The sequence below is a fragment of the Poeciliopsis prolifica genome, unplaced genomic scaffold (genome assembly GCF_027474105.1).
Source record: "Poeciliopsis prolifica strain line A6 unplaced genomic scaffold, Auburn_PproV2 SCAFFOLD018, whole genome shotgun sequence".
Classification (NCBI taxonomy): Eukaryota; Metazoa; Chordata; class Actinopteri; order Cyprinodontiformes; family Poeciliidae; genus Poeciliopsis; species Poeciliopsis prolifica.
The window spans coordinates 6,532,527-6,553,834 of record NW_026562393.1 but is presented as its reverse complement, the minus strand read 5'-3'; the positions used below and the strand labels follow the sequence as shown (position 1 = coordinate 6,553,834).

General features: G+C 39.3%; 2 protein-coding genes across 3 annotated transcripts; both read left to right on the top strand.

Moving 5' to 3' along the window:
• The first annotated feature begins 500 nt into the window (after positions 1-500).
• Positions 501-15,248, top strand: LOC129368209 (thrombospondin-2-like). Of its 2 annotated transcripts, none has more exons than XM_055043088.1 (21): positions 501-925; positions 1,064-1,129; positions 1,230-1,366; positions 2,579-2,770; positions 3,342-3,435; positions 3,522-3,680; positions 5,114-5,290; positions 5,365-5,538; positions 5,857-5,987; positions 7,306-7,440; positions 7,513-7,731; positions 7,900-8,007; positions 9,638-9,797; positions 10,318-10,436; positions 10,539-10,773; positions 11,123-11,350; positions 11,422-11,552; positions 11,878-12,018; positions 12,668-12,765; positions 13,841-13,980; positions 14,834-15,248. In XM_055043088.1, the coding sequence occupies exons 2-21, from the start codon at positions 1,066-1,068 to the stop codon at positions 14,839-14,841; spliced, it is 2,850 nt and encodes a 949-aa protein (XP_054899063.1). In that variant the 5' UTR covers positions 501-925; positions 1,064-1,065; the 3' UTR covers positions 14,842-15,248. The 2 variants fall into 2 exon arrangements, with proteins under 2 accessions (XP_054899063.1, XP_054899062.1); XM_055043087.1 differs by having other exon boundaries at positions 3,519-3,680.
• A 1,282-nt stretch (positions 15,249-16,530) lies between these two features.
• On the top strand, positions 16,531-21,264 carry LOC129368048 (potassium channel subfamily K member 1-like). Its single transcript, XM_055042832.1, has 3 exons — positions 16,531-17,037; positions 18,994-19,398; positions 19,963-21,264. Exons 1-3 carry the CDS (start codon positions 16,686-16,688, stop codon positions 20,262-20,264), a joined length of 1,059 nt encoding a protein of 352 aa, XP_054898807.1. The 5' UTR covers positions 16,531-16,685; the 3' UTR covers positions 20,265-21,264.
• The last annotated feature ends 44 nt before the right edge of the window (positions 21,265-21,308 follow it).

The following is a 21,308-nucleotide window of genomic DNA, read 5'->3' as shown; positions in this document are numbered from 1 at the left end:
ATAACCATGTGTGTGTGTGATTGTATGGGCACAGGCGCGTGCACACATCTGGGAGGCTCATTATTCCACAAGTGGAGTCTACAAATGGAAAATCTGATTCGGGATGATGATGATGCCTTTTTGACTCAGCAGGGAGAGGACCAAACGAGAGAGATCCCAGGGAAAGAAGATGTTTTTGAATTCCTTCAGCTTGGTTGTCTTTTCCTAACGATACAAGGCACACTGCAGAAACACACACACACACACACGCAAGCATGCAATAAAATACCAACATCACACATTTTGGTTTTTTCAAATGATTTCTGTCGATGCCAGTTTTCTCGCACTAAAAATATGGGAAAATTTTGAAGCCAATCAAATGTGTGCAAATGTGTGTGTGTGTGTGTGAGCGTGCGTGTGTGTGTGTGCATAACTTTGAATGGCTTGAGTCGCAGTTTGGGGAGTGAGGAGTGTAAATGATGTGTCTGGGAAACCTGTATTCAGAGCTCAACACAGACGCAGCTCCCTCCATCCAGCTGGGTTTCTCTGAGATTTCTGGGAGATATGCAGCTCAGTTCTGTGCCAGACAGACGAGTAATATACGACCCCTGCTCGTGCCTCACACACATACATACACGCAGACACACTAAAACAAATACATAACCACGGTAGTTTCTGCAGAAAGTTTCTACAGAGCTGTCCACATGTTCTGCACTCAGGTTTCAGCCGTCCGGATGCCACAGCGACAAATTACTGAACTAGTTTTTGCTGATGTTCTTCAAGGTGTGGATCTCAAGGTGAGAAGGAGATAAGGAGAGCAGGATTCAAGAAAAAAGAGAAGGAGACAGACATTCCATCACAGCCCCTGTGGAGCTCCGGCAGGGACGAGCCTACCATCTGCGAAACTCGATTGTGGAAAAAAGGCAGAGCTGCAAGGGATACGCAGGTATGCAAGGTTCATTTCCTCTTTGATATACATAGGTGTGTGTTTTTTTTTTTCTGGCGGGCAGCAGACATGCAAGCTGTCTGAAGTGATGCATGTCGTTTTCCGTGGCGGCTACAAGTATGATTCATTTGTGAACAGGAATGTGGCCTTTCAGAGACTTCCCCTGGCTTTTAATTCCCCTGTGTGCAGTGGCTGTGTGTTCAGGTAGACCACACACACCCATACACTCCCAGCTGCATTTAAATACAAGCACCAGTCCAGCTTTTCCAGTTCGTTTGTATCACCAGGAGATACTGTTTTACAGGTGTAGATGGTGCGAAGGTGTACAATGGGTCGACGGAAATGTGTCACCATCCTTGCGATGAGCTGCTGGATTTGATCACCGAGATCCACGGTCTGCGAATCGTGACTAACAACCTGCTGGAAGATCTAGAGAGAGTAGTAAGATGCACACAAGTAGCAGAAGAATTGCTGGAAAATTTTATGTTGCACTATTTTATCAGTTTAAATTAGAACGGTTAGTTTTCCTGTTCAGGTAGAGCAATGCTCCTCTCCTGCAGACTCTTTTACATATCAGATTCCTCAGGGATCTATTTTTGGTTCTCTGCTCTTCATATGATGCTTTGCAAAAGTATTCATATCCCGTGAAACGCTTTCCATCTTCTATATTGCTACCACAAACTTTAATTTATTTTGATGGGACTTCAACGCAACATGCTTATGAAATGTAAGGGAAAGGACACATGGATTATGAAATCATTTAAAAAGCAGAAATGTTTGGCATGCTTTTGTATTTAGCCACCTAATTTTTTTTTTTTTGCAAATTATAAAAGTAACTGTTCAATAAAACGTAACTTTTTTTTACAATATCAAAATAAAGAGTTTGCTGCCTCTCTTTTTGTAAAAGTACTCCAAAAAATACCTTTAAAGACTTAATTTCATTAGAACATAATAGAAACCATAGTTTATACTTCTACAATAATCTTTTATTCTTCTGGAATTACCAACTTAAAAATGCTGCTAATACTTATCTGTGGATTTATGTTATTTTAATAATTATTCAATACACGTATTAACATATTATCAATAATAATTGCTTTGTTTTTAGTCATTCTTGCAGTTTAACTTCAGATGTATTTTTTAATAGGCATTTTTATCTGGTAATCAAGTGAATGTCTGAAAGTATAGTGAAAAATGGATCAAGGGTTCATTAAATGATCCAAAAATGTAGGTTAGTATTCTTCAGAGTAGATATTTACTTTTGTCTGTACTTGTAAATATTAAATAGATTGTACAAGATGTGGTTTGGGACAAAGACTGGAAATATAAGGAAAAAAAAAAAACCCAGAAATTTTTATATTTCTGTTCTCTTTAAGAGATTACATTTAAAGATCCTTATGTTAATAAAGGACCTTTAACATAAGAGCTGCTCATCTTTCAAGAGATTGACTAACTATAATTCATGGTGCAAGTCAGTGGTTCAGAGGGGAAATAATGGATAAAACATTCTCTTCTAATCATAAAATATTAACTTATGGTATTTCCACAAGGAAGACCATTTTCTAATTCAACACCCCAGGAAAAATCTTGTGACACCTCAATCTTATTTTTCTTTCTTAGTATTTCTCGTATTTAATTTTTTTGTCCCGTCAGTCAAGAGAAAATGAGGGGATGCGAATATCCTTGGCTGAGCTGAGTAACGACAGCAGCCCAGCCGACGGAGACGAGGAGGACAACTACTTGGACAGGGACAGGGACGGGGAGGTGTGGTGCATGCAGGATGGACGAGTGTACGAGGGGGGGGATGTCTGGGAGCTTGACAGCTGCACCTCCTGTGCTTGCCAGGTCAGTGCTAAGCAAATGTGGAGTCATGATAACCTGAAATGTGAAATGCAAGCCTTTAGGGGGGACGAAGGATCTCTCAGAAGCAGAATAGAAAGCAAGAATCAAACCAAAAATAATTTTTTTCATCAGCTTTGATACTTTGTGTTAAAGTGTTTAACTCAAGCTGCATTTAATTATTTAAAACAAATAAGGTTTCAAGCACTTTTCCCCTGCTTTTAACAGATCACCTACATTTAGACACAAAAGATACTGATCTCTAAGTCTCCATCTTAAAAAAGAAGGAAATAAGCTTTTTATCTGGAAAGTCATAACATAACCCTCAACTTTTGCTCAGCGGGGAAGTTTTAAATGTGTCCAGTGTGGTTACATTTATCTCAAGGAGACGCAGTCTTTGTTTTCCTATTGCTGAGTCTGTTTCTCTTTAGAAAATATCATTAGTTTAAGTCAAGAATGCGTTCAGGGAGTAGACAGGCTTATTCCTGACAGCATTTCATTCCTCTGGCGTGAATCGAAACATCTGGATCGAATAACATGATCTGTTTTCGCCCAATTTAAATTTATCACATTCCAGGATGGAAAAGTGGTGTGTAAGCAGGTGCTGTGTCCCCCGGTCTCCTGCATCAGTCCATCCTTCGTGGATGGAAAATGCTGCCTTGTATGTCTCGGTGAGTGGCATTAGACTCACTGATTTCTGCCAAGGATCCATTGGTGTGAAAAAATATTTCACTGCACATTTCTCTCTGTGAAGAAGATGAAGATGGTTGGTCCCCGTGGTCCGAGTGGACCCACTGCTCTGTCACCTGTGGACGCGGAGGGCAGCAACGAGGTCGATCCTGCAACGGCATCAACGGCTGTGCTGGGCCCTCGCTTCAAACCCGCAGCTGCTCACTGATGAAGTGCGACCGCAAAGGTAGGACATCAGCCTTCATAACTGTTCTACAAAGAAGAAATTTCTCTTTGCTCAGAAATGTCACTCATATTAAGAAGATCAGCAGCAAAACTCACAGCTGGAGACATTTTTTTTGCCCCTGTCCAGTACTACTCCCGGACAGTCGCTTACTCAGAGTCTCTCCCTACTGCTGTCTTAAGCTCACCCTATGTGGATTTTATGCCTCATGTACTATCCGTTTTGTTGAACCAACATCAGGAACTTTACTTCTCAGCATTCCCTGCCTGCCAGGTCTTTATTTGCCCTCTGAAGCATTGCCCCAGTCACAGCAACTGCTTTCAGCAGCTGGATAGCTGACGTGGAGGGATTTTATCCAGCCAACTTGCCTGCACTTTGCAGCCAAATCCTTGTATTTGCACCGGTTAAGTTTGTTCACCGCATTTGCACTGATTTCCTGAGGGAGAGTCAGCTCACTTGTTTGGACCTTGTTGGTTGCTTGGGACTCCACCACAACATCTGTCCTAAATTCTGTATCTTTTCTGGTGGGAAGATTAGACATCTGTCCAAATCAACTCGTTTTTTATGACTTGTTTGTATTCACAAGAGATCTTGGACCTGATGCTACCCTCTGGCTGGTTTCTGCTGGTCTTACAATGTGTTTTATTTAGTGGTGTTGCCCCCTAAAGTGTTATTACTTCCGGGCATCCTGCATTACCCCAGCAGCTGTCTTGTTAAAGTCTTGATAGTAGCCTGCATTTGCTGTACAAATGTAATATTTATTAGATGAAAGACAGCAGAAGTAGAAATGATACTTGTTATAGATCTCTTTTGGTCTTGAGAGACCTAAACGTTGGTGAACCTGCCACTCTGGACAACCACAACCTAATGGTTCAAACCAAATATTACCTCACAAGTTTGATGAAAATGTTTTAGATGGTATCAACAACCCAGCCATACATCTTGCTTTTATGGGAGATTTTTGCGAAATGTAACACTTGCTTCCATTTCTTGGCTGATAAACGTCATGGGTTAAAGAGTTGTCCTATTTTGCCTCTGACTTATTTGCACTTCAATCCCCACTGATGACAGCAGATGGATGTCCAGCTAAATCAAGCATATCTCCATTATAAATGCACTACAGTTCAGAGTCCAGCAGTTCCACTGGTTACAATAAAACACGAGCATATAGCTCTTGTTTTCCCATTTTGAATGGTGGTCAAACTGGTCTTTGACGTAAACATTCCAGGTAGATCCAACACTTAGTGGCTTTCTATTTCTTTCTTTAACTCTTGATTCAAATAGAGCACAAAACCTTTATAAAAGTAAAGTTGGTGGTCAAGCTTCTTGTTAGATGTGCTGAAGTCGACCAAGACAAATCACATCAAAAGGAAGTTAAGTGATAAATTATTTAAGTGTTATTGCTATCTAAATTTGTATAATTGTGTCATGTCCAGGACGCGCAGATGGGAACTGGGGCCTTTGGTCTCCTTGGTCTGCATGCACAACCACATGTGGTGAAGGCGACATCACACGGGTCCGCATGTGCAACAATCCTCCACCATACAAGGGGGCCAAGGGCTGTAAGGGAAACGCCAGGGAGACACAACCATGCAACAACACAATCTGCCCTGGTGAGCACACACACAATTTCTATCCAGGCCTGGATTACAAGCAAATTCTATATTTTCTGTATCTGTGTTTGTAGTCGCAGGAGGCTGGACATCCTGGAGTGAGTGGTCGCAATGCTCAGCTTCCTGTGGAGGAGGCCTCATAAGCCGCCGGCGGGAGTGTTTGAACCCCGCCCCTCAGAACGGCGGGAAACCTTGTGCTGGGGAAGCTACAGACTACGAAGCATGTAACAAACAGCCATGCCCTGTTGGTAAATCAAAACTTGAGCAGTTTAACACTTAAATGAGATGATACATCTCAAAAGGTTGTCCTTGAAACAAATAACTAAACATTCATTTTAACTGTGAAGGCAAATATTATTCCACAAACAAACTAAACCTCAAAATTAATGGATAAGCCCTTTTTTTATTTTGGGAAACATATTTTAAATAATACTGGTTTAAAATTTTTTTTGAGGTGTTCTGCTTTTTTGTCATTAATGAAGCAGAAATGACAAAAAAATAATTAAGACCCTAGAATATATTAGGTACCACTAACACTATCCTTTCTTTGCTTAAATCTCTTTCAGATTTGTGTTTGCTTTCAAATCCATGTTTTCCTGGGGTGAAATGCACATCAATGAGTGACGGATCTTGGGAATGTGGAGATTGTCCTGTTGGTCTGAAGGGGAATGGTACGCACTGCGAAGATGAAAATGAGGTAAAAGGGGGCAGACAACAGACTAGGTTACATGAAAGTAGCTTTAATTGGTTTTAGACTTAGAAAAGTAAGTAATCTGAGGAAAATATTTGGTAATATCCCTTAAAGAGTTCTTGGCCTAATTTGAGGTCTTTGCTCTTTGGGGGAATACAGTCTGCAGATCCACAGGGGTTCCAATCAGGAGTCACTGACAGCTAAAACATTTTCTTTAGTCCTAAAGTGCATTTTGATGCATCCCATTTGCATTTTATTAAACTTATTGTAACAAGCAACATTGTTACCTGCACAAGAGAAATACTGTTTCTCTTGCTACTGGCTGCAACACAAGCCCAATCCCAAAGTTGGAAGTATCTTGAGGAAAGTCTGAACTCTTTTACTCTTTTTCTTTCTCCTGAAGATGAACATTGAGCATATTAGTTTGCTAAAATATTTTCAAAAATATATATTTCTTCAAGTTTCACAGCCTTTTAAATGGATTATCTTTATTTCAAAGTACTTTTCTGGAAGCACAAGGTTGCTTCCAGAAAAGCAACTTTGTTTTTCTGGAAGCAAAACAAGGTTGACATGTTAAATGTCAACATTTAACATTTTTCACTGTTAAATGTTCAGAAACATTTAACAGTGAGCTTCTCTATGTTACTGGCTGCAACACAAATGCAAGTCATTGTTCTGCTAAGATAACCGCTGAAGTTATCTTAAAAATCTCGACTCTTAACATTAATATTATCTTTCCCACTACAGCTGAGACTGAATTCATCATATTATATATTTCTGCAGCTCTCACTGCATTCTCTAGCATTGTGCACATTGATTTTTTTTTTTCAGAGTACATTCTCTGTAAGAACAAGGTTGGAGGATTCTGATTATTTAAAGAGCCTTGACATTTGCACCTTTCATAGCAATGACTGCGGACATAGCTCTGACAAACTAATTAAAGTTTGAGACCTTGGCAACAGTTTTCTGAATGATCTAATTTCCCAGGGTATTGGGACTTTTTGAATAGTCATCTTTTCTATTTTTTTCTCTGTTAGCACAATAAAAGCATGCTAATGAATTTAAAAATACTACCATTTTGATTTGAACCTTTTTTAATGTGGAATTTGTATATGGGCTGTCAATTTTAAGGAATAATTGGCGGGCAAAGGTTTTTGCTTACATATCATATACCTTCTAGTTTCCATTAGTCATTCAATGATACGCTGCTTTAGGTGAGTCTATCAAATAAAATTCTGCTCAAATATACTGAAGTTTCTAATTGGAATGGCACAAAAAGTGAAAAAGTTCCAAGAGTATGATGTCTTTACGTCTGTGTCTGCAGTGTGAAGTGGATGACATGTGTTTCACAAAATGCGTGAACACAGATCCTGGATTCCACTGCCTTCCTTGTCCTCCTCGATACAAAGGCAACCAGCTGTACGGCCTTGGATTGCAGGAAGCCAAGAGAACCAGGCAGGTAAGTGAGATTTATTTTTTTTCTTTAGCCACAACAAATACACAACAAAGACTTTTGGACTCTCAATTCTAGGTGTGTGAACCATATAATCCTTGCAAAGAAAACACACACACTTGCCACCAGTTTGCTGACTGCATATACCTGGGCCTGGCATCAGAGGTCTTGTTTAAATGCTCATGTGCTGTTGGCTTTGCTGGCGATGGCTCTGTGTGTGGTGAGGACTCTGATCTGGATGGTTGGCCCAATGAGAGTCTACCCTGCAAGCAGAATGCCACATATCACTGTGAACAGGTGAGAGAACCACACACACACACACACACACACACACACACACACACACACACACACACACACACACACACACACACACACACACACACACACACACACACACACACACACAAAAATACTCCTACAATTATGTTTTTTAATAACTGGATGTGTTCTGATTGGCTGCAGGACAACTGCCCCATGCTGCCAAATTCTGGACAAGAAGACTTTGACAAGGATGGACACGGGGACGCCTGTGATCCTGATGATGACAATGACAACATCCTAGATGAGAGGGTGAGACGGTTTGGCAGCTTCCCAAGCAAACTGCTCTCATTCAGGGCTTGATTGCATTGCCAAGTAAATTTCGCCTCACTGTGCTGACATAGTTTACTTTAATTTAAACAAGACAGTGTGTATGAACCTGGGGAAAATTTCACCTAAATTTTTGGTTTATCTAAAAAATTCTACCCAGTGCTAAAAGCACCCAATTTACAAAGACCTAGCTCTGTTTGTGACAGGAAGATTATGTGAAAAATTTATTTGTTTTTTAGGCATTTATATGCATAAAGGCATTTTTGACACGCCTCAAATTTTCAGTTTTGTTCACATACTTTAATATCTTTGAAGTCTGAAAAAGTTGTCCCCACTCCTCAGTTTCAGCTTTGAGATGTTTGAGGGGTTTCCTGCATGTACAGCCTGTTTCATATCAGCACAAAGCATCTCTGTAGCATAAAGGTCTGGGCTTTGACTCAAGACTTTCCATTTCTTCGTTTTTATGCAACCTTCGGTGAGTTTTCGAGTATGTTTTTGTTCACTGTCACAATATAGGCCTCTTTTTATTTCATACAGATTGGTTGCACATTTTCCTCAAGCACGCTCTGATACAGTGAAATTTATGGTTGATTCTACGATGATAAGGTGAAAAGATTCTGCTGCACCAAAGAGTCTCCAAACCATAAAACTTCTGTTGTAGTTTTATTTTAGCAAGCTACAGTCTACTTTCTATGGAGTGCTAGGGGTGACAAAATTAAATAACTATAAAATGAAAGACACTTGTATATCTTCTATTAATTAATTAAATGTATCATAAAAATATTTAAAAAACCAATAATTAATTAAATTTATAATTAAATAATTAAAAACAGTTAAATTAAAAACAGTTAAATATATCAATTAATAACTAAATATGGAATTCAAATGAAATAATCAAATGTCCCATAAAATTAAAAAAACGTACCGTCTTACGTCACAAGTGACCAAATGTTCTTTTGAAGAAAATCTTTATTTAAAAATATACTTAATTACTTCATTTCACCAGCTATGATAAGCCTATGTGTAATCCCAACATATCATGCTACTCCCTCTGTTGCATTTTTCTATTACATTTTACAGAAATCTTATTTAAGTGTTATTGCTATCTAAATTTGTATAATTTGACACAACTACCTTTGTGTCATGTTTTAGCCATTAATGGCACTTTAAAGTTGATGGACTTTTCATAGCCTTTGCATATAGTCAATCCTCATTGGGACCTATCTGTTTTCCTGAGTCTTTATTGTTTATTGATGTTATCTATAACATGATATTATAAAATAGGTGCTGATTTCTTGAATGTGGTGGACTTAGCTGGTACGTTTGGATTACCGAACAATTAGCGCAATCTACGGTATTGTCCCAAAAACTGGACCAAAATGCCAGCTAATATCACATGTTGAGGTCGGGATCAAGTTCAACTTTTTTTTCGTAGTATTTTCTTGGTTATGTTATATTATAAATGCTCTGCCTTCTTCTGTTTTTTTTTGTGTCTTTATTTTTCCCTTCCTGTGTTTTTCTACACCTGTGTTCAGTTTTACTGCATCATAAATTCAAAGCATCTGGCGTTGTTGCGCAAGTATAACAATATGAATGTGTTTTTTTGGCAAAGGACAACTGCCCGCTGACGTACAACCCTCGGCAGTTTGACTCTGATGGGGACGGGGTCGGGGACTCCTGCGATAACTGTCCATTTGACAGCAACCCGAAGCAGACAGACACCAATGGCAATGGGGAAGGAGATGCCTGCAGCATCGACATCGATGGAGATGGTAAAAGCTATAAACCTGCAGGAACTTTCAACCAAATGTCAAGCTGCCTTCTGGCTTTTTGTAACAAAAGTTTAAACATCTACATTTTGGGAGGGAGCAACTTTTAAAGCTGGAAAACTGCCTGACTGATTAATTCATGGGGACAGTGCGACTGGGAGTGAATGATTAGATTCAGCATACTGTGAACAATTTCACTGTAAAAGAAAGGGTATATTTCACTTTCAACTGAAAGACATTAAAATATTTTAGGGTTTAATTACCTAAGTACAAATTGAAATAAAAACTATAGACAATCTTTTGAGATTTAGGGTGATGCAGCTAATTGTAAGTGGACCATGGTTGTTGGTGAACATACATTGTACAAAATCTATTGTCAAATAAGATACACCAAAAACAAGATAATGAAGCAATGATGCTGTTTCAGCTTCTTACCTCAGAAGATGAACTGAGGTGAAGAAATAAAACTGGGTTGTAATAAATCTAAATTTGTCTTTTTACTGTTCTCCTAATTTTTCTATAGAGAAACTGAATGAGAATGACAACTGTCCTTTAATATACAACACTGACCAGAGGGACACCGACCTGGATGGTGTTGGAGATCAGTGCGACAACTGTCCCCTTCTACACAACCCACTGCAGGTTCCTACACACGCATACACACAGATATTTAAACACAGTTCAAAAAACCCAGTGTTGTAACTGAATACAACCACTGTGTAAAAACGGTGGCTGGGCTTGTAGGTTGACTCTGACAGTGACCTGGTGGGGGACTTGTGCGACAACAACGAGGACATCGATGAAGACGGACACCAAAACTCTCTGGACAACTGTCCCTACATTGCCAACAGCAACCAGGCCGACCATGACAAGGATGGAAAGGGAGATGCTTGCGACCATGACGATGACAATGACGGGATCCCCGATGACCGGGACAACTGCAGACTGGTTCCCAATAGAGATCAGCTGGACTCCGATGGTTTGTTTTTCCACAGTTTTAATTTACCAAAACAACACAAAATGTTGCAATGTTAATGTTAGTTTGTTTTCCATGAAAGTACTAGGCCTAACGACATTTAACTATTGAATTGCTTCAGACGCAACAGAGTGGGACTACACTAATTTAATGTTGTGTCTCTTTAGTAAGCTTCACATATAGGCAGCCATTACTCACTAACTGAATGTCAGAACAATACTGTTAAAGAGACCAAAATAATGTCATTTGTGAGAGAAACATCTCAGAATGTGCAAAACAGTTTAGTTCAAGTTCCAAACTACATAACTTTATGAATCAGTTCTTCCTTTTCTCCCTGTGCATTGACTCTCAGGTGACGGCAGTGGAGATGCATGCTTTGACGACTTTGACAACGACAATATTCCGGATGCGCTGGATCCCTGTCCTCTCAACCAGGATATTGGGGCGACAGACTTCAGAAAGTTTCAGGGCGTATTACTGGACCCCAAAGGCACCACGCAGTCTGACCCTTTGTGGGTGATTCGCAGTCAAGGGACAGAGCTGCTGCAGAAAGCCAACTCTGACCCTGGGATTGCTTTAGGTGAGTTATGAAAACAAGCAATAGTTGTGATATGGTTTAGCAAGAAAGCTAATATGTCTACATTTGAATAGGGTATGACAAGTTCAGCGCTGTGGACTTCAGTGTGACATTTTACGTAAATACCAACCGTGATGATGATTATGCAGGGATTGTGTTTGCTTATCAGTCCACTCGTCGGTTCTACGTTGTCATGTGGAAACAGGTGAGGCTTGTATGTTGATTTCAGCAAAGAAACCTTTCACGGACACTACTAACGTTGCTTAAATATTTCATCAACTGCACCATGAATCCTTAAATCAAAAACCACTCTTAAAATTATCTTCACAATTACCCCTTTAATTGCCGTAATATAAAATTTTTTTTTTTATATTACGGCTTTCATTGGCAGAAAAAAAATGTCAGGGTTAACATTAGAAAACACTTTATGCTTGTCTTTTTTTCTTTTTTAATCAACCATCCTCTCTCACAAACATAATGTTAATCAGCCTTCGCTTGTCAGTTTATTATCATTCCTTCTTTGCATGCAGGTGTCTCAGGGTTACTGGGAGCAGAGGCCCTCCAAAGCTTTCGCCACAGCAGGATTGTCAATAAAACTAGTCCATTCCAGCACAGGACCAGGGGAGTACCTGCGTAATGCTCTGTGGCACACTGGAAACACAAGACACCAGGTACAATATTACATTTTGAACAAACCTTTAAATCCAAAAATCACTAGAATAAAAAGGATCCAGTTCCTGTCAAACAAGTATCTTTGTTCTTCAGTAGAATGGAGAACTAAACAGTCTGGAGCCTCATCTGCTCTAATTTGGAAGCAGTCACAGTCTGGTATTCTGAAGATTGAGCTAAGCCAAAAAGAAAAGCTCACGATTTAATGGTCCGTCTAAGTTCCAACCATCACTTATGACCACAGGATTCGGCTCATGACTACCATAACAAGATCCCAAATAAAAGCAGCTGTGCCTAGCTTCTGCCCTATAGAGGCTGGGCTCGCTCTAAGAGATGAGATGAAGAACAATGTTATCTGGGGGTTAAACCCAATGCTCCTCTGTATCGAAAGACATCACTAAATCTGGATCAGGCATCCAATCAGGACTCTTCCAAAAGACTCCCCAGATTTTCCAAAAACCTCTCAGTGGGAGAATACTTCAAAATTTACTTGGATAAATTATAGTTTTGAAATAAGGTCATTAAAAAAGTATGGCTTTATTGGGCTAATGAAGAGTTAATATTCTACTTGTGACTAAAGAGATTGTCTCTAGCTTAACTTCTAGTGTTTTAAAAACAAACTTTTGAGAACAAAAGTTGTGTCTATTTCAGGTCAGAACATTGTGGCATGACCCCAACAAAATTGGCTGGAAGGACTACACAGCGTATCGCATGCACCTTATACACCGACCCAAGACTGGGTTCATCAGGTACAGTAAAGGTTATTATGGGTTATTGATTTTTCAGTGAAACAGACCTTCAGTCCTCTAGCACTTATAATAAAAACCAAGCTGCCATGTGTGACTTACTTATTTGGAAACCTTGCTAAATTGAATATATTCTCCAGCTTGTAGTCATAGGAAATTCTTAACAGGACAACAAAGGTTTTAGATTTGGCACATTCAGTTCTAGATTTTTACTGTTAGCCTTGGAAACATCATCCATCTCGAGGAGTTATTTTTATAACAGTGTAATCCACTTCTTCTGGTGTACTTGGTTCACCCCAACCTAAAACATCTGCTTCATCTTAATTCTTCCTCTCATTAATGACTTTTGAAAAGCGTAAAAGACAAAATGAAAAACAACCTTGTGAAATGAGGTATCTGTGCTATGTTTTGTTTCTGTGCAGATGTTGAGATTATCAAAACCACAGAAACTGTTAGCTGTTGAGGGAGAAAAGTCTTTTCTGCTGCCATGTCTACTTGATCAAATTTTAAAGCAAACAATAAGCGCTTGTCGTGCATTCTAGGCACTGAATGATTGCACTTGTGCAAAGTGGCACTTTAAAAAGGTGAGGATGAAAAGAAGCCTGTACTCCTTGATTTTAAGAAACCTATTTTGAGTGACATTTTTGAATAAGTGCTCTGAGTCTTTTCTATTTTTTTTCATTTTTTATAAATGTACAATACATGTTTAGTTCCTATAGTATCCAGAAAAAAGAGTAACTAAAAGTCTTCTTGATGTTGTATAGTTATGAAAGTATATTGGATCACTGACATGCATAAGTACACACAACATTGGTGGTGGTTGTAATGGTTGAATACATATTGAAATATGATGCAATTTTTTGCTCCTTAGTCAGCAATTCAACATTAAATCTTGGGTTATTGTTTGGAGTTTAAGTTGATGAATCTCTTACTTGTTGCGGTCAGTTTCTCTATGTAGAAAGTTCACATTTGAAGCATAAATCTTCTTAGTTGCAATGTAAGTTTCGGCGGTTGATTACCACGTGAAAGAATAACTCACCCTTCTCTAGTTTTCACCTGTGTTGTGCTCTTGTTGCAGGGTGGTTGTGTATGAGGGCAGGGGCATTCTGGCTGACTCAGGGGCAGTTTATGACCACACCCTGGCTGGAGGCAGACTGGGACTGTTTGTCTTCTCTCAGGAACAGGTCATCTTCTCAGATCTAAAATATGAGTGCAGAGGTAAGATGTCCAACCATCCGTTTGCTCCCACCACTCATCGCTGTTGTTAAATACTGATTAAGACTTGCAGTGAAAAAACTTTTAAGTTTTTTCAATTTTTGTTCTGACAAACTTCAGTGTATTTTTCAGGACTGTCTGATGGACCAACATAAAGACATGCAACATTAAGACAAAACCTTTTTAAAAATTACAAACAAAAATATATGGATACAAAAATACGATTAATTTATAAAGAACTCTAAAACCAAATTAACGTGAATAGTAATTTATTTAACTATTTAATTGTATTTATTTAACTCTGAAGTTGGTGCACTCAGGGCAATGTGGACTGTCAGTGCGTGTGGAGGAATACTATCTTTATGAAGGCTAAATGTTCAATTTTGGTCTCATCTCTTTAGCACCTTCTGAAGGCAGCTGTTTGGACTGAATTTTATCTATAAAGACCAGAGTAAAGTGGAATATATGTAAACGTATGCCACACTTTTCACACTTTGATTTGTAAAAGATTTTAAAAACAATTAACTTGTTTCCTTAAACTCCACAATTCTAAGCTACTTTAGGTTAAAATCCAATAAAATGCACAGAAAAAAAGTCTCAAGAGTTACAAATAGCCTTATAAAGGCATGAAAATATTAAAGCAACAAATATCCGTAGTGGTGATATCTCTGTGTCGAGGTACGTTATACAGCCTTTCAGTTTGTAAAACTAGTGTAAAATGGAGTAAAAGTTTGAAGCAGAAAATGGAAATATTTCACCGATGTAAAAAGCATAGCACCAGGGCTCTGAATTATTGCTTCAGATCATTACGCCTTTGAAGTCATGTCATTGATCTGGCTTTCTTTTTGATTCTCAGACAACTGAAGCACTTTTTGGGATGTTCAGGATGCTGCACAGAAACAGCCAGAGACCCACAACAAAAACAGAAAGAATTTTTTTGCAAATGGAGGAGAAAGGGAGACAACAGGATACACCAGTTTTTTTTTGTTTTGTTTTTTATCTCGCTAACGCCATCTGTTAGTGACCTTCATCTATCTATCTGTCAGCTTTTTATGCAACAGTATCGATTTCAGTCTGTCTCATTCGCTGTGTATTACTCCTCTGGCAGCGTGTCTAATGACACTTCTTGTTGCTTTTATTTGCGCCTTCCTAATGGTTGTAAATAATTATTTATTGTGAGAGGCCAGATATAAGACAGGTGAAAATGATGACCGAGTAAACTGGGCACATGTTTGGTGGTAACTTATCAATAAAAAAATGTTTTTAATCAACTGCTTTTGTTTTATGATTTTTCTTTTGGCTGATGACGCCATAGTGCATGACGCTAGAACGCACAAGACGCTGCAGACGTGGTCTTTCACACCCTCTGCTGGGGAGTAAAGTTATTGCATATTAGAAGATGAACATTGAAAATACTTAGGGTAAGGTATCCAGTTTCTCATAAGTAAAAAAAATATTGTAGAGCTTAGACCAATGCTCCAAATTTCTTGGTATATAAAATTCAACAATAGAAATATTAGTTTTTGTGTTTTATTTTGTTTATTTTTATTTTCAAATACTTAAGTTTAGCTTGTATTCTGTGGAACAAAAATACTTTTTCATTATGTTCAGCATAAGAAACATTGACACGATAAAAAAAGGAGCAGGGCAGGACACCGAAATTTGACATATTCAACACGAACGAGTATAAGCTGTTCATGTATAGTTTATCTTACAGAATCAAGACAATAATGTGCCAATATCCAAGAGATACTGTGTCTCATGCACCTAAAAATTTCTCAGAAGCACTTTTAAGTCATTTGCCCACATCAATCTGATATGAAGTCGCAGTTTGTTTCACAGAAACATGAGTTTGATCAAAACTGTTGAAGCAGAATTTCTTGAATGAATCTTTTAAAAAGTTTTTTTTTCATTTTTCAATTTTAGCATTGTTTTACAAATTTTAAAGCTTTTTTTTCAGCTTAAATTTTTATTTTTCAGTTTCAAAATAGTTTACTGGATGCATTTTATGGCTCCAATTTAGTTCCTTAGTCATGCACAGTCATGCACCACATTTTCCCACATTTACTTGCTAAATACAAAGCCTTAACTTTCTCAGCTGTGCACCACTTTAGGTTGCGTAATATAAAAATACCAATAACACGTTACACTTTGTAATTATGACGTATAATAATGTAAAAAATGGTCTAACATTTCTGAGGTATCTCACCAGAGAGGGATGGCAGAGGAAAACACTCCATTAGCTAAACTTAAACATTAACATTAGTTTGATAAAGTATCGTGAAAAACTTAAAGTATGCTCTCGATAAACTCGATGAAATGCTGTTATTTTGTTGTTGTTCCAAACATGACTAAGACGGAGGACCTGCAGGACGAGTAAATCTGCGTCTTTGGAGAAAACTGAGCTGAGGAAACAAATCCTTTGTTGCGTCTGACTTGAAACACAAAACCCGTTGAACCGGTTTGAAGGGAGCGCGCGCGCTCCCACACACACATACAGTCGCAGTCCACCTGGTAAGGTGAGTGAATGACGTCACGCCACCAGCTTCCAATAAGAGATGAAGAATGAGGAAGAGTCCGGACACTGGGCAGAGAAGGACATGAGTTAAAGAGATGGGGGCAAAAATAACAACCTCTTCGTTTCGTTAGTTTGATTAAATACGACGGATTCAGTGTGAGTTGTTGAAGAATTGGATTTTACCTGAGCGATGGTATTCGGACGCATTCGAGACTGGTGCACTCACTTCGCGGAGCGGCACCAGTCCGAGATCAACTTTGCGCTGCTGATCGTTTGTTACATCCTCTACCTCGTCATCGGTGCCGGGATCTTCTCCGCCGTCGAGTTGCCCTATGAACGCGAGCTTCGGCAGGAGCTGAAAGCGGCCAGGCAGGACTTCCTGCGCAACAATACCTGCGTGTCCGACGCGCAACTGGAGGAGCTGCTGGCCAGAGCGCTGGAGGCCAGTAATTATGGGGTGTCCGTCCTGGGTAACGACACCATACGGAACTGGGACTTCGTGTCCTCCCTGTTCTTCACCAGCACCGTGCTGACCACAACAGGTGAGCTAAACTTTGACCTTTTGTGGTTCCCTTTAAAACTGAGGGTTTCTGTAACTACGTTGACCTCCCACATAACTTAATATTTGAGGCCCGAGAAACCTAAAACAACTTGTTTTGAGTGTATGTTTACACAGTTGGAACCGGAAGGGTACACACACACACACACACACACACACACACACACACACACACACACACACACACACACACACAGAAAAAAGAAGTATACTCTTTTATGTGTCTGACGTTAAATCAGACCAAACTTCTCTTGTTTTAGCTCAGTTGGAATCGCTGAAATTAATTTGTAAATGCCACAATAATGAGCGACAATCTATCAAAAATGTATTTATGAATGTCTTCAAAGTCAGAATTTGACTTATTTTGCCTCAGTATTTGGTAGCATTACTATGTAACGTAGGTCTAAAGTTTTGGGTTGGCTTCCTCAAGCTTTTCAGAACAGTTTGCTGGAGTTTTGGCCCATTCCTCCAGACAGAACTGGTGGAACTGAGTCAGGTTTTTAAGCCGCCTCACTAACACGTCTCTTCAGATCAGACCCCACATTCCCTGTCTGATTAAATAAGGCTTTGTGATTGCTACACTAAAACATTTACTTTGTTTGGCTTAAGCCACTTTGTAACCACAATGGCTCAATTCTTACAGTAATCGTCCATCTGGAAGATCCATTTAAATCCAAGCTTCAAGTTGAAGCTTGGATAAAGCTGATGTCTTTAGATGTTGCGTCAGTATTTCCACACAATTACTGGATAATCTTTCACCATACACAGTGTTCTTTCCTCACGTTGTCGTCTATTTTCTAAGGCTTCCCAGTTCCTCCAACTGCAAAGAGACTCCACAACATGATTATGCCACCACCATATTTTACAGATGGGACGAAGTTCCCAGGTTTACACCCTTTTCCTCCACATGAAATAATGGAGGAAACAACAATGGCCAGGCAGTTGAGGAGATAAACTTCCCCCATCAGTGAATGTGAATAAGCACAAACATAACTCAAGTGATAACAGGAACATTTTCGTAGAGCTTTAGAGGAGTTTGTTGGCCCAATCTGTGAAAACAGAGCTGATCTGAGTTCTGGATTTACCTGTTCATCTGGGTTCCAGCCCTCAGCTTTGAATATGACCTAATAAAGGTGCATAGTGGCCAAAAGAATGGATTATGGGAGTGACTCAAGAAGGCCTGCAACCAGGAACGTGTAAGAACCTTTGAAGGTGCTGAAAGTCTTTAGATGTTTCAAAAGGAAAGAAAACCTTTTTCAACTCCTACTCTTCTTTTGGCAGTGTAAACAACAAAAGCAAAGATCTTTTCCTTTTTATGTCTGTCTTTTGTGTTATTCTCATCACATGTGGTCTTGATAGTTTTCTTTTGGTTGTACCTCAGTATTTCAGTCATTTTATCCAACATGGGTCTATGCTCCTTGTCATTGTTTTTGCTCCTCTCATAATTCAATGTCCTTCTGAATAATGTCCACCATCTCTGCTGTCCTTTGACTTCTTTGCTTCTCTACCTGTAAACAGAGCTGTTTGGGGTTTTACCATCAATACTTAATTATAGTGTTAATATTGATCTAAAAGATTTTTTCCATATACCTCTGACATCCACTCCAAGCTTCCTTAAGCTGAAGAGATCAAGTATCTTGAGTGACAGTAGGATGGAATAAGGAAGGGGTGAAACTTACTGGGACCTTGTGTATAGTAAAGTGGACTCTGCTCTGGATGATCATGGTGATTTAAGCTTGGATAACAACAAAGCAAATTGTTAACATTAGGATATTGCCCATCATGTTCAAAGCTTGTTTATTTTTATTTCATTTTTTAAAGTTGTCTTGCTTTTAACTGAGACTGTTTGTTTTGCATTTCGTCTCATTGTTGTTTGTGGAAAGTTTCTCCTATCATTACATGGCACTGCTGACGACACTTTTTTGTTTTGTCTTGTAAGGTTACGGCCACAGCGTTCCTCTGTCGGATGTAGGGAAGGGATTCTGTATCTTCTACTCCCTCATCGGCATCCCCGTTACCCTCTTCTTCCTCTCCGCAATAGTAGAGAGGGTGGTGGAACTGATGTCCCGACGCCCAGTGACCTACTTTCACCGCCGGTGGGCCATGTCAAGACCAAAGTTGGCCTTAATTCACGCTACTTTGCTCAGCATCATCATGGCTCTGCTCTTCATCTTTATCCCTGCCTGGATCTTTTTCTCTTTGGAAAAAGACTGGAACTTTCTGGAGTCTCTGTATTTCTGCTTCATCTCACTGACAACCATAGGCCTCGGGGATTATGTCCCAGGAGAAACTCATAGTAAAGAGGACAACCCTCATCCACAACTGTATAGGCTGGCTATAACAGGTGAGGAAATGTGCAACACTATTTGATGAATTAAAAAACACAAAAATAAGGAGTTTTAATCTCTAAAAATTATTCAGTACAAGAGCATTATTCTCTGTTGCCTCCATAGACATTTGAAACTGGAAGTCCACATTTTATTTAATCTTATAATTTAACATTTTTGCTAAGGTTAGCTGATTTTATTCATTGATTCCAAATTAAACATTGTAAATTACAAATATTCAACACAACAAACTGGATTTGACTTTTGTTTGCAAATAAAAAGGCCAGTTACTGCAGTATTATGATTTAAAGTCAACACAAAATATGCTGTATAGAGAAGATAGAAACAAAATAAAAACTATCCTGTTCCCTTTGGTGGAAATGACAGGTAAAAAAACAACCTCTGTTAACTACCATGATCCCTGCTGTAGAAATGACAGGGGGTGGGGGGAGAGTGGCTCCAAGAAAATAGAGCTATTGATTGCTTTACTCTTTGTTTCCCAGATCATAGCTCTGTTTTGTTAGTCACACTGTTCTTAGCCTCTACACACCCTCACTGTCTCCTTCTGTTTGCTCTTTCAGTTTACTTGCTGCTGGGTTTGGTAGGCGTCTTGGTGGTGTTGGAGACCTGCTACGAGCTTCCCCAGCTCAAACTCCTCAGACGAAGGTTTTACAAGGAAAAGGTTCGGGAGCTGGACTCCGAAACCACTAACATCATCAGTCACGATCAACTCAGTGACCAGAAGCCCGACCCTGCAGATAAAATGGCCACTCAGTTGCCAGTCATCTCTTCTGTCTCAGAACAGGCCGATACGCTTCGCCAAAATGGCACGTCAACGGCTTACACTCCGGCTTCAGGAACCACTGTTAATGGAAAGCTGTGATAACAGCTGACAGCAATATCAGGGTGTGGTGGAAGTTGATGAACTTGTTTATGAACTTTTCTGTGGTACTCCTGGTTTGTTAATGCAGAAACATGATGTATTTGCAGATAGTAGACACTTAGTGGAGTTAAGATTGTTTAAAAAAACTGATTGCTCCCTGCCAACACCAACACAGACGTATTGTGGAAGGAGGAACCACCCACTGACTATTGGCATGGTATTGTTTTCTCCCATGTTGCTTTTATTCAACTGCAGATACAGATCACAGAGGAAGGGCCCGGCTCCAAAACGGAGGGAAATCTCACAAGTGTCCAACTCTAATGCTAAAACAGCAAAGCCAGTTCCAGGGGATTTCATATCCATTCCTGGCATATATTTGCATTGGGAATTTGCCTTCTTGGAAGCAGCAAAGCCAACAGAGTCGGAGGAATCTGTTACCGTCTGTTATCTCATTCAGGTGTTCCAGGAAGGAGATCGATTGTTGGCAATGAATAAATATTTCAGTTCCTGGTTTATTTTAGAGGAGGATCAGCCTTTGCATGTAGAAAAAGCTACACTGCAGTGTACAGGATATGTCACTAGAGGGCAGCACTTTCATATTCCAGGGAGAAGTCTTTCAAATGAAGATATGGATGCAGATGTTTTGCAGCCTGTAATTTTATGAAGGAAGTGCTAAATTGCTGCTGCTTTGCACTGAATGTCACAGTGAATGTTTTTGTGTTCTACGTCTGTAACCATTTGTATGCGAGCATAGAGAAAGTTTGGCCTGTCTTCCAGACAACAATTTGCTGTTATTATCTATTTTTCTATTTTCTGGTTTGAGGGCTTTAATAAACACACAACTACAAAATTGTTATCATAAAATCCACCTAATCTTGTGAGTATAAAATAGGTCTTGAAAGATAAATTTAGTGCAAGAATGTTGAGTTTTTATGCAATGCCTGCAATAAAAACATAAAAATCACTTTCTACCAATTCATAACTGGTAGAAAAATATCTACCAATCATGAATTTTAGTTGCTTTGTCACAGAAAATTCATTTTA

Coding starts and splice junctions, on each gene's coding strand:
- LOC129368209 (XM_055043087.1), top strand. CDS start 1,066: ATGTGGCCTTTCAGAGACTTCCCCTGGCTTTTAATTCCCCTGTGTGCA. Junction 3,681..5,113: donor GATGAAGTGCGACCGCAAAG/GTAGGACATCAG, acceptor TGTCATGTCCAG/GACGCGCAGATGGGAACTGG. Junction 11,553..11,877: donor ACGTTGTCATGTGGAAACAG/GTGAGGCTTGTA, acceptor CTTTGCATGCAG/GTGTCTCAGGGTTACTGGGA.
- LOC129368048 (XM_055042832.1), top strand. CDS start 16,686: ATGGTATTCGGACGCATTCGAGACTGGTGCACTCACTTCGCGGAGCGG. Junction 17,038..18,993: donor CACCGTGCTGACCACAACAG/GTGAGCTAAACT, acceptor TTGTCTTGTAAG/GTTACGGCCACAGCGTTCCT. Junction 19,399..19,962: donor GTATAGGCTGGCTATAACAG/GTGAGGAAATGT, acceptor TTGCTCTTTCAG/TTTACTTGCTGCTGGGTTTG.